This window comes from Doryrhamphus excisus, linkage group LG16, assembly GCF_037039965.1.
Source record: "Doryrhamphus excisus strain RoL-2023G ecotype Guam linkage group LG16, RoL_Dexc_Guam_v1.1, whole genome shotgun sequence".
In the NCBI taxonomy this organism is placed as follows: Eukaryota; Metazoa; Chordata; class Actinopteri; order Syngnathiformes; family Syngnathidae; genus Doryrhamphus; species Doryrhamphus excisus.
Genome location: NC_136372.1, coordinates 2,716,725 through 2,730,983, shown reverse-complemented (window position 1 = coordinate 2,730,983; position 14,259 = coordinate 2,716,725). Strand labels below are relative to the sequence as shown.

General features: G+C 42.6%; 2 protein-coding genes across 4 annotated transcripts in view; both read right to left on the bottom strand.

The window, feature by feature from the left end:
* Window positions 1-357: 357 nt before the first annotated feature.
* arl5c (ADP-ribosylation factor-like 5C) lies at window positions 358-6,742 on the bottom strand. 2 transcript variants are annotated; one of them, XR_013630050.1, is made up of 7 exons: window positions 6,040-6,742; window positions 5,609-5,669; window positions 5,371-5,518; window positions 3,997-4,080; window positions 3,055-3,206; window positions 2,802-2,956; window positions 358-1,232 (listed from the first exon to the last, which is right to left on the bottom strand). XR_013630050.1 is itself a non-coding variant. In XM_058048145.2 (6 exons), exons 1-6 carry the CDS (start codon window positions 6,083-6,085, stop codon window positions 2,908-2,910), a joined length of 540 nt encoding a protein of 179 aa, XP_057904128.1. In that variant the 5' UTR covers window positions 6,086-6,742; the 3' UTR covers window positions 1,659-2,907. The 2 variants fall into 2 exon arrangements, 1 of the variants encoding a protein (XP_057904128.1); XM_058048145.2 differs by lacking the exon at window positions 358-1,232 and having other exon boundaries at window positions 1,659-2,956.
* Window positions 6,743-7,568: 826 nt separating this feature from the next.
* Window positions 7,569-14,259, bottom strand: part of cacnb1 (calcium channel, voltage-dependent, beta 1 subunit) — a 28,464-nt gene continuing 21,773 nt past the window's right edge. For both annotated transcript variants that reach the window (XM_078797421.1, XM_078797422.1), the window contains exons 11-14: window positions 11,320-11,471; window positions 11,137-11,232; window positions 10,402-10,587; window positions 7,569-9,044 (exon numbers count right to left, since the gene is read on the bottom strand). In XM_078797421.1, the coding sequence (XP_078653547.1) occupies window positions 8,481-9,044; window positions 10,402-10,587; window positions 11,137-11,232; window positions 11,320-11,471 (998 nt within the window). In that variant the 3' untranslated portion in view covers window positions 7,569-8,480. The remainder of the gene's footprint in view (window positions 9,045-10,401; window positions 10,588-11,136; window positions 11,233-11,319; window positions 11,472-14,259) is intronic.

The following is a 14,259-nucleotide window of genomic DNA, read 5'->3' as shown; positions in this document are numbered from 1 at the left end:
GACTTTTCTGGAATTGTTTCTGTGTATTAATGTGCTGTTTTTTGTCCATTTTGGTCTTGTTTAACGAAAGCCTTAAAAATGTCACTTCCGGTTTTAGTTACTGTCAATATTTGGAATTCACGGAATATACGTTGAATATCTAGATACCAATATGTTATAAAGGCAATGTACAATTTATTTTGAAAGATTTTAAATTAGGTTTTATAAGTTGCTTGTACTTTTCAGAGCTGCTTTGTTTCGGTCCGTTCAAGCCGCGTGACGTCACATCCTGTTTATGTTGCTATACAAATACACTAGAATGCATACTGTAAGAATAATTAATAAACATATGCTTTCATTTACGATGATTTTATTCGGATGACTTTGGGAACCGCAAGGAAATATGACAAATAAGTTATGGTACTCACCGTGCTTATAAATTCCCCAAATTCAAAGCAACACACTTGGAAATCATAAACAAATAGTTAAATTTCAAAAATTATCTTGTAAAATAAACGACTGAGTTCATTTAAAATGCAGACCTCATATTCTTTCCATGTAACAAGTCCACACTCGAGTCTTGTGATGATGACTTCTCCAATCTGATTGGCTGGGACAAATCACATGGTCCTATTTCCACCCACGTTACCAAATGTGTCTCCTTGCCCTTTGAAGGCCTCTTCTAGCATCATGGATGACATCAGACAGCAGGGTGCATCATGGGAACTGCCTCACAAAACTCCCGCTAACTTTCGAACCGATGACCTCACAATTAGCGCTGAGCTAAACACCTGTCCTCTAGCTAAGAGGAGCTCACAGGTGGCGTCGTGATGACATCACGTTATGTAACGCGAAGAGGTCAAGCAGCGGTGAGCGTGAACCTGAATGGCCTCCAAAGTAAATCTCACAAAAGGTCATCGAAATGTGCATCATGAGTAGTGTGGGTTGTTGGCTGTCCAACACCGCAAGAAGCTGCTTCCTGTCCACGGCGTCTACCGTGGGCCCTCATTACCTGAGCAGTCCACTTCATGGAGGTCCAACCGGGAACTCCAACAAGCATATCTTCCTGTACCAGGTCATTGGAAGCTGCTCCACGAGGTCAGCCGCGTACGACGGCCGACAAACTCAATGCCGGAGTCGCTTACACGGGATGAGCTTTTCGTTGAGCGGCGTACGTGACAGAAGGACGCCTCTGCTGCTCTTTCACGTTCCTTGTCTCTCCGCGGGGCACGATTCCCACAGCAAAGCGGTCGCTGTGAAAGAAGTCAACATGGTAGCTGGAGGCTTGGCGCAGGCCGCGAACGCCATGCTGGCAGAATGCAAACGCACCACGTGCTGGTTCTTTGAGATGGTGACAAGGAAGTTAATTCACTACCTGAAGATAGCCCTGCTGCTTTACGTCATATTGTGTGTCCGAAACCTGGCCATGGACTGTATTGACATTTTAACCGCCATCCTCTACCTGGGTGTGCTTCTAAAAGTGTGAAATGAAGGCTCAAAATGAGGCACAAACAGTTAAAAATATGATCATTATTTTTTTTTTTAGACAGATCATTTATTTTGAGAGTTGCCCGCAATATTTATATTTGCCAGTATTTTCAAGTAGAACAAACAACACAAAAAAGTGGTACTTCTAAAAAAAAAAACATATATAAATGACATTACATTATAAATTATGTACAGAAATACTTTCCCAGGCGCCTACAAAGGTCCCATATAATGCAAAAGTGACTTTCTAGTAATCTAGCACCAAACATAGGGCTGCACCGTGTTAGCAAAAGTACTTTAAAAAGATCTAAATTCTAGCATGCATGCTAGATTTGGTGTTCAACCTACGGCCCGCAGCACATTGTAAAAATACAACTTTAAAAAAAGTGCTTAATATTAATTTATGACAAATAATATATATCTCTGCCAGCAACCTAAATGATAGGCTGAACAATTCACTGTTGTTCCACTAGATGGCAGAAGACACAAAGTGTATCCACCTGTTAATAATGTAAAACCGGTGTCCAAATTCTGGTGTGTGAGCCATATGTAGCACGCTGCTGATTCTTTACTGGCCCGTTTCACATTCTAAAAATATAATGTGCCAGAAAACTTACGAAATTTAGAAAAACACATAAGCAAAAATGGAAAAATCAAGTAATTAAAGTAACAAGATAAAATATTGAGGAATAAAGCAATACAATGAAAATTTTTTACAAAAATAATATTAAAGGACAAAAAGTGTTTAAAAGAAGCTGTAGTACTATGAGAAACAGAAAACAGCAAATATTGTAGTAATTTTAAGAAGATTAGGTTGCAAACAAGTTATGTGAACAAGAAGAATAACAAAGTTGATGTAGTGGGGGGGCGTGTAATCCTATGAGTATGAAGTCATTATATTAAGAGAAAAAAGTTGATTCTAATGAAAGAAAAAGGTACAATTTTACAATAATAAACTCATAATATAATGAGGAAAAAGTAATGTCATTGTAGTAGCATGACATTTAAATATTAATGAAAAATATATTTTTTAATTGTTATATATTAAGGGAATAAAGTCAAAATATATTGGCAATAAAGTCATATTTACAAGAGTATTTTTAAATATTTGGAGGTAAAATATTTTAGATGTTTTATATTTTATTTGTCTTAAAAAACGGCAAAAACTTCTGTGCATACCTGACGTGTTGCTTTGCAAAATATGAAAGTGGCCCCTGCGTGCTACCATTTCTCACTATGTGGCCCCTGGACTGCTTCACTTCCAATCAACTATTTTGGCACCTTATAGTACCTTATTGCACCTTTAAAATGTAGAAAAGTACTGAAAATGGCACCTTTCCATTGGCTGAGGTGTTGCGTACTTGGCATGCTTCCTGAGGTAGCTTGCGTTCCAGTGCCGTGCTGTTAAGGAATCCAGACACGGTAACCTTTGAACTCTTTTCAGTTGACCACGACCTGCGACCTCATCCAGTCCAGACAGGCAGTTAGGCTGAAAGACACACCAGAGACAAGAACCGTGAGCTCGGAGCAATCCAAGATGACTTGATGGTATTTTTTTTTTTTTTGACGGCTGAGGCTGAGGCTGACCCTTCTCCCGTCAGTCCGCAGCAGGCTTGGACGTGCCAGTTGTGTGTGGTGATGGCGTCCAGCGTGAGGCAGCGTGAGATCTCGCCCGCCGTCATGGAGCCTTTCACGTCTTGTTTGTTGGCCAGGATGAGAACGGCGGCGTTTTGAAGGTCCTGGCGGCACACGAGAGAAAATATATGCAAGAACTAGAATTGTAGACGACCACAATACATCCCACTTGAGTTTACAAATGTACTTTCTAAGTCAGGATTTATTTTTTTCATTTTTTTTATTATTTTATGTGGTGACATAAAAAAAAATTTAGGGTCCATGTCCATGAAAACCGATATTAAAAAAATACTGCATACAATACATATGTCTTCATTCCACTACAGGGAGTATTTCATATTACGCTTATCGGTATCAGAAATTGAGCGTAGGAAAATATCGTTTTTCAGCAGTAGAGCCAATATCGGACATCCCTATAAAATATTATTTGAATAAATATCTGTTTTTAGAATGTTGGCCATGGCTTTAAAGCACTGATTTCCATGAATTCATTACAAAAAGTCATTTAAAAATGTGATTAACTGATGAGTTAACTGCTGCCTGTAGGCTGTAATTAATTAGAATGAAAATCATAACCGATCGACAGCACTAATATTTTATTTTAATATTAATAAATTATTTTTATAATTTCCGATTTTTTTTAATTATTTATTTTTTAATAAATATTTTATTAATATTAAGTAATTTTTTAAATGTATTTGATGTGGAATAAAACCCGCCAGCTGACATTGCTTAGCGATAAGGAAATGCTGACTGGGGAAAAAAAATAAAAAAGCCAGACTAATATGACCGTTGACCCTCGCTAGCCGCCGACCAAACTTTTTCACGGAGCAACAGCCTCCCAAGTCATCTGACCTTTGCAGCAGCTGACGTAAACGCAGCGTCCTTTCGTACCTCATGGGCGAGCATTCGGTGCAGCTCGTCTTTGGTGAGCGTGAGTCGGCCGCGGTCGGTGCTGTCCACCACCAGGATGACAATCTGCAAGAGGAATTAGCATTTGCCACATGTCCGGTCTTGAAGTCACATGATCAGACCCCCCACCCCCTTGCTATCAGCTGGCATGACACAATAATACATAACTGAATCTAATACATAACTGCTTACATAACACTCCCAAAGAAGAGATTTTATCAACAGGCTGATAGTAAAACGTCAACAGTGTGTCCTCCCATCGTGGCAAATTACTCTTATTATCCAATCATCCAATTTTCATTAATTTCTTTAAAAATATGACTTTTTTATGACAAGTAATACATCTCTGTTTATCTACTATCTCTGCCAAGCACATACTCCCAAGTGATAGGCATAGAAACTCAATGTTCTTCCACTAGATGGCAGAAAGCACAAAAACAAAGTGGTGTTCAAACTGCGGTGCAGGGGCCGTTTGGAGCCCACTGCTGTTTCCGTACTGGCCCGCAATACAAAAAATCAACAGCAAAAATGCATTCATTTTCGACCGCTTATCTTCACGAGGGTCGCCGAGGTGCTGGAGCCTATCCCAGCTGTCTTCAGACTGGAGGCGGGGTACACCCTGGACTGGTGGCCAGCCAATCACAGGGCACATATTGACAAACAGCCATTCACACTCACATTCAAACCTATGGACAATTTGGAGTCGCTAATGTTGCTAGCATGCTAGCATGTTTTTGGAATGTGGGAGGAAACTGGAGTACCCGGAGAAAACGCACACGCATGCACGGGGAGAACATGCAAACTCCACACAGAGATGACCAAGGGTGGGATTGAACTCGGGTCTGCGCGCTAACCACTCAACCGCCGTGCAGCCCAACAGCAAAAATGGAAATGTGATAATTTTGCAGAAATCCTGTATGATGATCATTGTATTAGCATAAAGTTTTCATATAAAAGAAATTTTGTAAAGTTGTGACATGAAAACATGAAAAACAAAAAACAGCTGTAATTTTACAAGAATAAAGTCAAAATATGAAAATAAGTTGTAATTTTACTCAACTAACGTGAGAAAAAATATATATTTTTTCAGTAGCATAAAGGTCTTTTTTAAGTCTTAATACGGAGAAACAAACAAAACAACAAATTTCAGGAAAAAATTAGTTTGCGGAAAAAGTATTACGTGATGGGGAAAATGTCCAAAAAATAAAGCCATTATTACGAGCAGATTGATAAAATGATATGAAGAATAAAATCATAAAGTTTGATATAAAATATGTGTGGAGTCAGTAAGGTTGGGCACCACTGATGCAGACTAACTGGTCAATAAACGTGATGATGATGATGGCGGAGGCTGACCTCAGTATTGCAGTAGTACGAGTACCAGCTGCTGCGAAGGCTCGTCTGGCCTCCGATGTCCCACACTAGGAAGTGAGTGTTTCTCACGGTGATCTGCTCCACGTTGCTGCCGACGGTCGGCGACGTGTGAACGGCTTCCTTGGTCAGACTGGCGACACCAGACGGGAAGACAACGGGATGAGGCAAGATAGACGTCAAAGCAAACCTTGGCGTAGATGAACAGCGGTAGTTGGCGTACAACTGGTAGAGGATGGTCGTCTTGCCCGCGTTGTCCAGACCCACAATGATGACTTTGTGCTCTGGCAGAGACAGTTTAGACATTAACTACAGTATCAAACACACCGCTAAGCACAACTATCATAATAGTACAGTCAATTATGTCAAACATGGGTGTCCCAACAGGGAGCCCGCTGATTTTTTTTTTTACATCAAAGTCATGTAGTGACTTACACAGAGCGTCCAAAAAGTCATAAAAAGTAATATAAAAACAGATTTGATGAAGATGTGTTACTTTAAACAGCTGACACATGCCATTATTAGCCTTTTAAAGCAACTTTAACAGTGTCCAATGTATACAACACATTCATTTTTGTCCACTGTCACCTTAAATAATCAATTCTGAGTAAAATACAGAATAATAAAGTGTAATATTAATGGTAATACTCTTACCTCTGTCACCAAACACAGTCATCAACTTGGTGAGAAAGAATCCCATGCCCAATAATAATAAGCGTGTATGTGGAAGCAAGTGATGAATTAAAAACCCTCTCCAGTGCGAGTCTGTGAACTGACTGTCAACTCGACTATCTTTTATAACCTCCGAAACTAAAGCTTGTACACAGGAAACCGGAATTACCTAATTCCAGTGAAAAATGGGAACGCCCCGGAAACTCAAATTTCCGACTCTGGAGCGCCATCCCTTAACTCAACTTCCAAGATGGCGACCGCGGTAAACTTACCGTAGTGATTATACTACGTACTGTTATTAGTTTAGTTTAACTTACCGTACTGATTATACTACGTACTGTTATTAGTTTAGTTTAAGTCGCGTTTTTATCAAATCATATTGCTTTTCTACCCATGTTTTAAATGTGGTCTAGCACTTACCTGCCCTTATGCTATTGTCTCGTTTATGTCTAAAATAGCTAGCTAAGAGTAAAGTCTCGCCGTGGATGTTTACACCGAGTGGAAAATTAACCGCTTGTAAACTCGTTACCTGTTGTTTACAAGTGAAGATTGTTGTACGTATGTCCATTATAATGTGTCCAGGGTGTAACATTTATCCTTTCGGTGGACAATATAAAGACTACAACGTATAACGTTAAGACGAGAAATGGTGAAACTCTTACTTCCGTATTGGGCGGAGCTTATGTGACGTCTGTTTCATTACCCAGGAGAACACGCTCGGGGACCTTAAACGTGCACTTTTGTATGTGGTTACCTCATACAAACATGAATAGAAAATACACTTTTGTATGTGGTTACCTCTTATAAATAGTTATTTTATAACTCTTCAACGGAATATATCAATCTGATTCATTTTACCGCCATCTGTTGATACACTTCAAAGTCGATCCGAGTGTATTTGAAGGCAACACAAGACAGGTCTCTCAACTTGGGCAGATTTATGACGTAACTACTGACGCACTTGTTATGCCCATATACGGAAATGAGGTTTCTTTCCGTTGTCGTCCGCTCATTGTCGATAAGGGAAGTTACTTAATTAATGACAGTATCAGGGTGTGTCAGGAATCCCGGGAATTTTGTATCCAACTTTGAAATGGAACGGAATTATTAGTCAGAATAATTTACTGACAGTTTGAGATGGAAATGAACCCATTTATGACCCCCATTTTCATTTACAGCCACCCTTTAGGAGTCTATAAAAGTAATTAACAGAGTGTTCCATTAAGTAGAATTAGTGGGGATCCTCCGTGGCTTGTCTGAACGTTTTGTCTGGCTGTGCCGACCTGCATCTGCCTAATTGGGATCTTTTTAATCAGGTCAGCTTTAGCTACATTTCCTGTTCCTGTACTAGAGATTGTAATATATTTTTACAACAATAAAATGACACAATGGCATTTTCTGCTGACATTTTTAATTAAAATACGAATTTATCCACAGATTAAAAATGAAAGGCAGAAAAAAAAGCAAAATGTAGCTACAATCAGGCACCAATGATACATGTTATGTCATTATTTGTTGTTTTTTTTTAAACAATTGCGATAACGCAACAATAATATTATTTAATATTTATTCAACTGAAGACAGAAAGGGGGCCGAGGGAGGCTAATTAATTTTCCATTATGATTCTACTGGATATGCCTCTCACAAATGGGAGCTTTGGAAAAAGGCAACAAAGAAATAAATCCAAAAAGTGGGCTGTTTTGGGGGTGAATTTAAGATAATTTAAGCGCAAAAGTAAATTGTATTCAAAAAAAAAAAAAAAAAAAAAAAGCAAGATGTGACATTGTGACGCATCATCTGTCATGGGAAGAAGGAGTGTAAGAGTTAAGACATCCCACCGTGGCGGCGGCGGCGGACATGGCTTGGCGAGACCTTCCGGCACTTGTGATTTGGAGTTGTTACGGCAGGGTGGTGGTGTGGGGTGGTGTGGGGGGGGGGAAGCTGTAGCGCTAGTCATGAGTCTTTGGAGTCTTTGTTTGAGCCGAGTGTTGCAAAAAAAAAAAAAAAGAAATATTTAGCGACTTCTTCACCAGTTTTTTTTAAGGTCCAGGTGATAAGAAGCGGAGCGTGCAGATCTCTCACTCTGCCTGAGATTTGAAACCAAAAGAAAAAGAAGGCGAGGAGAAACCCTGACACTGCACACTAGGTAGGTTTGGGGTGGAGGCGGGGGCGGGGGGGTGATATGATGAATCTGATGAAGACCCTGTTTAAGACTTTGGAGGACGTTGATGATGAAGCTGCCCTCACATTCTATACTGCAGTTTGAAGGCGCGTCATATGGACCACAATCGTAACATTCATGCAGTGTAAAACCGAATTTAGTCGAACGTAAATCTACCGTGAGCGTGTATGTGTTTTTTTTTTTTTTTTTTTTTTACATCGGATGTAAACATTTGTTGTCCTGCTTCGTACTCTCCTCGGCATCAGCGGATGTAGACGTCCCTGCCCCAGTCGTCCTGGTTCTTGTTGCGGCCCTTTCCGGCCCCCGTGTCCACCGGGTCCTGGCAGTAGCGCTCCCTCAGCTTGGCGCGCCCGTGCGTCTGCCCCTGGCTCGGCGCTGGAGCCTGGTTGAGGTTCTCCTGGTCCGGCTCGGCGCCCTCGTCCTCCCAGGAGGCCTGGCGCCCGTGGTGTTGCGCCAGGTGCAGACGGCTCCCGCCGCCGCCGCCGCCTCCGCCGCCTCCTCGGTAGGGCTCCGGCTCCTCGTAGGGGTCGGTTTCAATGTCCATGCAGGAGTCGCCCGCTTCGGTGTACGCCGAGTCCCGGCTGCCTTGTGTCTCTGAGTCAAAGGTGTCTTGTCTGGATAGGCCCCGCCCACTGCCTGCTCTCAGCTGGCCACGGGAGGAGCGAAGGTACGCTTGCTGCTGCTGTTGCTGCTGCTGCTGCTGAGGTTTTCCTCCCAGGTCGCCGTGGTAGTCATGTAGGGGGCCGCTCCCGCCGCTGTCCGTGCCTTCCCGCTTGGGGGGCTCACTGTGCACCAAGTTGGGGCCCTACAGCAAGTCCAGGCCATGCAGAGACACAAACCATGGGTGAGTAGTTAGTGCAGGGTTAGCACGGGCCATGTAAACACATTAAACATGCACGCTAGTCTCCCAACACATTGACATGCTTGCAAACGCCATTCAAAGTCAAAAGCAGTTAAGTTCTAATTGATGGGAGTATTGACACCAGAAATCTACTCAACAGTGCCGCCCTGTGGTCAACTGCAGTCATGGCAACAACAGCTAGGCCTGTTTAAACTGGCGGCTGTCCTACAAGAATCAGATTAATCTTTCTTATTTTATGTTATGGGTTAAATGCAAAGTTATTTTTTCATAAAATATGGGCGTGGCCACCAGGTGACAATTAATTATTTCTTGAATTGTTCAAAATGTTTCTTGTTCTCCGCGTTTTTGAGGGCCTCAAACAAGTTTGCATTCACATTAGACTTGGTGAACATTTAAAAAAAAAAAAAAAAAAGCCCCGCCTCCCCCTGGTTTCACTGACTGTCACAAAATGTGGTGGCGACATCCATCATGACAGGACGCATGAAAAAAAGTCTCAAGAACCCAGGAAGTCGGACATTTTGGTTTGGACCGGAGCATTTTAGGTCCAAATTTGAGTCCAAATCAAAATTCCCAAAAATTTTAGAATGTGCCATAAAATGTGGGAGGAGCCTCGCTAAGAAACACAAAGTCCAAATAGCTCCAACTATGAAATGCTCTTATGACCCAAATATGGCCCATGAGCCGCATGTTCCTCACCCGTCACTTGAGTCCTTTTTTTTTTTTTTTTTTTTAAGTGATTGTCGATAAAAGTAAAAAAAAAATGTTTAAGATTAATATCAAAATGCATTCTTTGGTTTAAAAAGTACTACGTGCTGTTAAAAGGCGTTAGTTGGCAGCCTCCACCAAGCTGGGCGGCTTCCGCTGGATGAAGCAGGCATGACTTGCTGTTTTCAGGGGCGGTGCCATGGCAACAACGGGGGAGGACGGCAAGCCGGAGAGAGGAGGGTGAAACAAAAGTGGCGGAGGACGGAGGCCACGGAGCGAACGAAAGAGAGCAGGAGATGATGACATCAAGAAGAAGGGGTGGCGGCGCCTTCAGGGGGGGGGGGGTTGCTCCGGAAGTCCAGATTTAGGTGTTATGAACGCTGGAGGACAGATTCTGCCGTGGGCGGTCACGTACGGAGGCGACATGGTGTTCTCCCTCCCTCCTTCCCCCGTTTGTGTTCACGTCCGCCAGAGTCAGCGCCGGGCGGACTCAGAGGGCGTGTTCGTCCTCTTTGCCCTCAGCCCCCGCCGCCGCCGTCCCGTCCATGTCGGGCCACGGATCCATGTTCCTGCGCAGGGAGGTGAGCACCTGTACCTGCAGGTTGGAGACGGGCTCGGGCGAGGCGGCCAGCGCCGCCGTGGCCATGGTGCGGTTGAGCAGGGGGTTGGGCGGGTTGCTGCTCGGGGGGTGGGTGGCCTTCCAGTAGGCCTCCAGGTAGTCGGCCAGGTGCTCGCAGGCGTCTTCCAGTTGGTTCTCGTCCAGGATGATGTCAAACAGTTCCTGTGGGGCGAAGAAGCAAAGTAGCATTTACCAAAACCGAGGTATAAAAATAAAGCTAACGTTAGCTCAAAGCGATGCTTTTTGTCTTTAATTATTATGGCAATTGTTCCTTTTCTGCCTAGCAACAGGCGCTATGCAAAGTCTTGAGACACATGCTAACTCGCAAACTAGAGCGCTAGCGACCTAAACGGTAGCCTTCAAGTTATTTCCTTTAAACTTAAATAGCCAAAACTTACCACTTCCGCACGGATAGGGAGGATAACTATTAACAGTTATTTAACCTTTAACATGAACATTAATGAAACGTAATAATTTTTTCTGAGTACATGATACCATACAGCATCCATATCAAACTTGACATTAAATTTTCATATCAAGGCGGGGGCCTCAAACTAGTGTCCTGCGGGCCACATTTGGCCCATGGGCCACGTGTTTGAAACCCCTGGTGTAAAGTGACCAGGAAACGAATCCAAGCACTTCTAGCTATCGTTTCCTTCTACTTCTGTCAGTCTATCACTGTTTCAAAATAAACAGGAAGTTGTCACTCACAGGGGGGCACTGAGCCAACTTGTCGGCCGCCACCATCTGCACGTTGAGATGTTTGGCTTGGGATTTCCCTCTGGATTTGATGAGCCTCTGCAGAACCTAGAAAACAATGAAAATGTTCTAGAAACGTACCAAAATGGTTCCCAAGCTTGTCCAAGTCCAAGTCCGAGTCTGTCCCCGCCATACCTTAGGTGAGGCTATTTTGATGTAGACGATGATGGGCGCCAGCGAGGTCTTAGCCAGCTGGGACGGGTGGTTGATGGTGTCGGCATCCAGAGCCACCAGCTGCAGCGTGCGGGCCAGCTCGAAGATGCGTTCAATCTCGCTCTGGACCTCAGCTGCGGACGGGCGGAAGACAGGTGAGAAGGTGAAAAAAAATAAACACATCTTGGAAATGCCAGGTTAGTACGGTGAAGGGGGGGGGGGGTCATGCAAAAAAAACTCTCCAAACATTTCCAAGCGTTGAGTTCCATTTATGCTGGGCTAAATGGAGCGGTGCAGCATTCTCATTCTGTCACCTCCAAACATGAAGGAAGCCCTCGTGTTTTTCCTCTTCTCGTTTTTTTTTTTTTATGGTTTTCTTACTTCGAGAGAAGGAGGCGCTTGAAGAATGAGATGCCATAATAAGGGTGCGGGTTCACGCCATATTATTAACACCAAAGACAAAGAGAAAACAAACAACATCAGTGTCGTCAGAGCAAGTACGCCGACTCTTCCGGGGGGGGTTTGTTTCCCATTCTTCCACCAAGTGCTACGGTACGGTACGGTACGGTACGGCACGGTACGGTTCGGTTCCCTTTGAATCTTTATTGAGATCCGTTACCTACAAATACAATACGACCCGTATTTTAGAAATATTGAGTACAATAAAAACAGGAAGAAACTAATGCCTTAGTAGATTTTATTATTGTCTTTAATGATTAAAAATACATGTTGTATATGAATGCATGCAGTTATGTTCTATGTTATGTTATGTTTAAGATGACGGGCAATTAAAAAAATCAAATAAATCCACACAAATACCAAAAAAATTAATAAAAAAAATAATGAATAAATAATGCATTTATTATATAATGTAGAATGTAATATATATTAAATAATAACTAATCAAAATAAATAAAACATCAATAATTAAATAATGATAATTAAATAAAAAATATTATTTAATTAAGAATTAATTAAATAATCAATTAATTAATAATAATTAACAAAAGTATAAATAATTATAAAATAAATATAAAAATGACTTAAAAGTGTAAAAAAATTTTTTAAATTAAAATAACCTAAATAAGTGTAGAAATTACAACAATAAATTGAAATGTCAATTAAAGTGTACATAAATATAAATGACTTAAATAAAAGTGAAAAAAACATGCATCCATTTTCTACTGCTTATCCTCACGCGGGTATGCTGGAGCCTATCCCAGCTGTCTTCAGACTAAAGACACCCTGGACTGGTGGCCAGCCAATCACAGGGCACATATAGACAAACAACCATTCACACTCACATTCATACCTATGGACAATTTGGAGTCGCTAATTAACCTAGCATGTTTTTGGAATGTGGGAGGAAACCGGAGTACCTGGAGAAAAAAACCCACGCATGCACGGGGAGAACATGCAAACTCCACACAGAGATGGCCGAGGGTGGAATTGAACTTGGGTGTCCTATTTGTGAAGCCTGTGTGCTAACCACTCACCCACCGTGTAGCCCCTAAAATGTGTTAAAAATTTCCTTATATTTACAAATTTGGGTAATAAGAGTTTAAAAGTAAATATAGGGGTGTTATTTCATGTCTAGAGGGCTCTAATAATGCTTAAATATTCATTCATTTTCTACCGCTTATTCACACAAGGGTCACAGGGGGTGCTGGAGCCTATCCCAGCTGTCTTCGAGCGAGAGGCGGGGTACACCCTGGACTGGTCACCAGCCAATCACAGGGCACATATAGACAAACAACCATTCACACTCACATTCATACCTATGGACAATTTGGAGTCGCTAATTAACCTAGCATGTTTTTGGAATGTGAGAGGAAACCGGAAACATGCAAACTAAATACAGAGAATCAAACCCAGGTCTTCTTGACTGTGGCCTAGATGCTAAAACCACCCCTCCACCGTGCAGGTAAGTAAAGTCTAAAGTCCATAACGATGTCATTGGGTGCTGAGCTGTGTGGTAACATCGTAACACTTGGTGGAAGCGTGGCTCATGTTGTGATGGAGCAGAGCGTCCTCGCAGTGATAAGAGTTATCGGAGGCAGGAAGCGGAGGCAAGGCTTCCATTAACCTCCACGCACACACACACACACACACACACACACACACACGCGCACTCTCATGTTTGCAAACTGAAGTGAAAAGCTGGACGAGGAGCAGCTCGAAGCTCGTACGCTCTCACGTACGTACGGTGTGAAGCCGGAGAGTATCAGCTTTCCTTCCCGCTCGGAGAGAGCAGCTCGTGGCCCTTCTGCCCTCCCACACGGATCCGCTCCGCTCTGGATGGTGAGGTTTTTGGTTTTTGGGGGGGCCGAGTTTCATAACACGTTTTTTTATTAGAAGCTACAGGCTGTCAGAGTGAAGTATGAGGAGCAGCCGACAGGCAAGCAGACGGGCAAACAAACCATGTATGAGCAGAGGATGGAGAGGAAGAGTCAGGAGGAAAAGGTCAAAGAGGAGGAGATGAGGAGGAGGAGGGATGCATACATACCCAGTACATCTGAATCAAAGGAGGGTGGAGGAAGGAGATGAGCGGTGGGAGAGAGGAGGAAGGAAGAAAAGGGAGGAGGAAACATGGGTGAAGGGCAGAGAGACAGGATGAAGAGAGATCAGACTCAAAGAAGTTGGAAAATATAATGACACTTGTTCTTTGTTTTTGTTTTAAAAGGTATCCTTTTAAAAGTGACTTTTTAATGGAGTTCGAACATTAATGTGTTACCGGAGCTCGGGACTTTTGAAGGAAACCTATACGCCCACCGCTTACACCTCCTAAAATGCAGCCTGGCCTTGCACTCCTTAATGTTACGTCGTCGTATGTGATATATGCATGTTCCCAGTAGGGGTTACTAAACCCCCAAAAACGTCCAATACACTATTATGGGACCTTGGAGGGAAACGCAGTTAAAA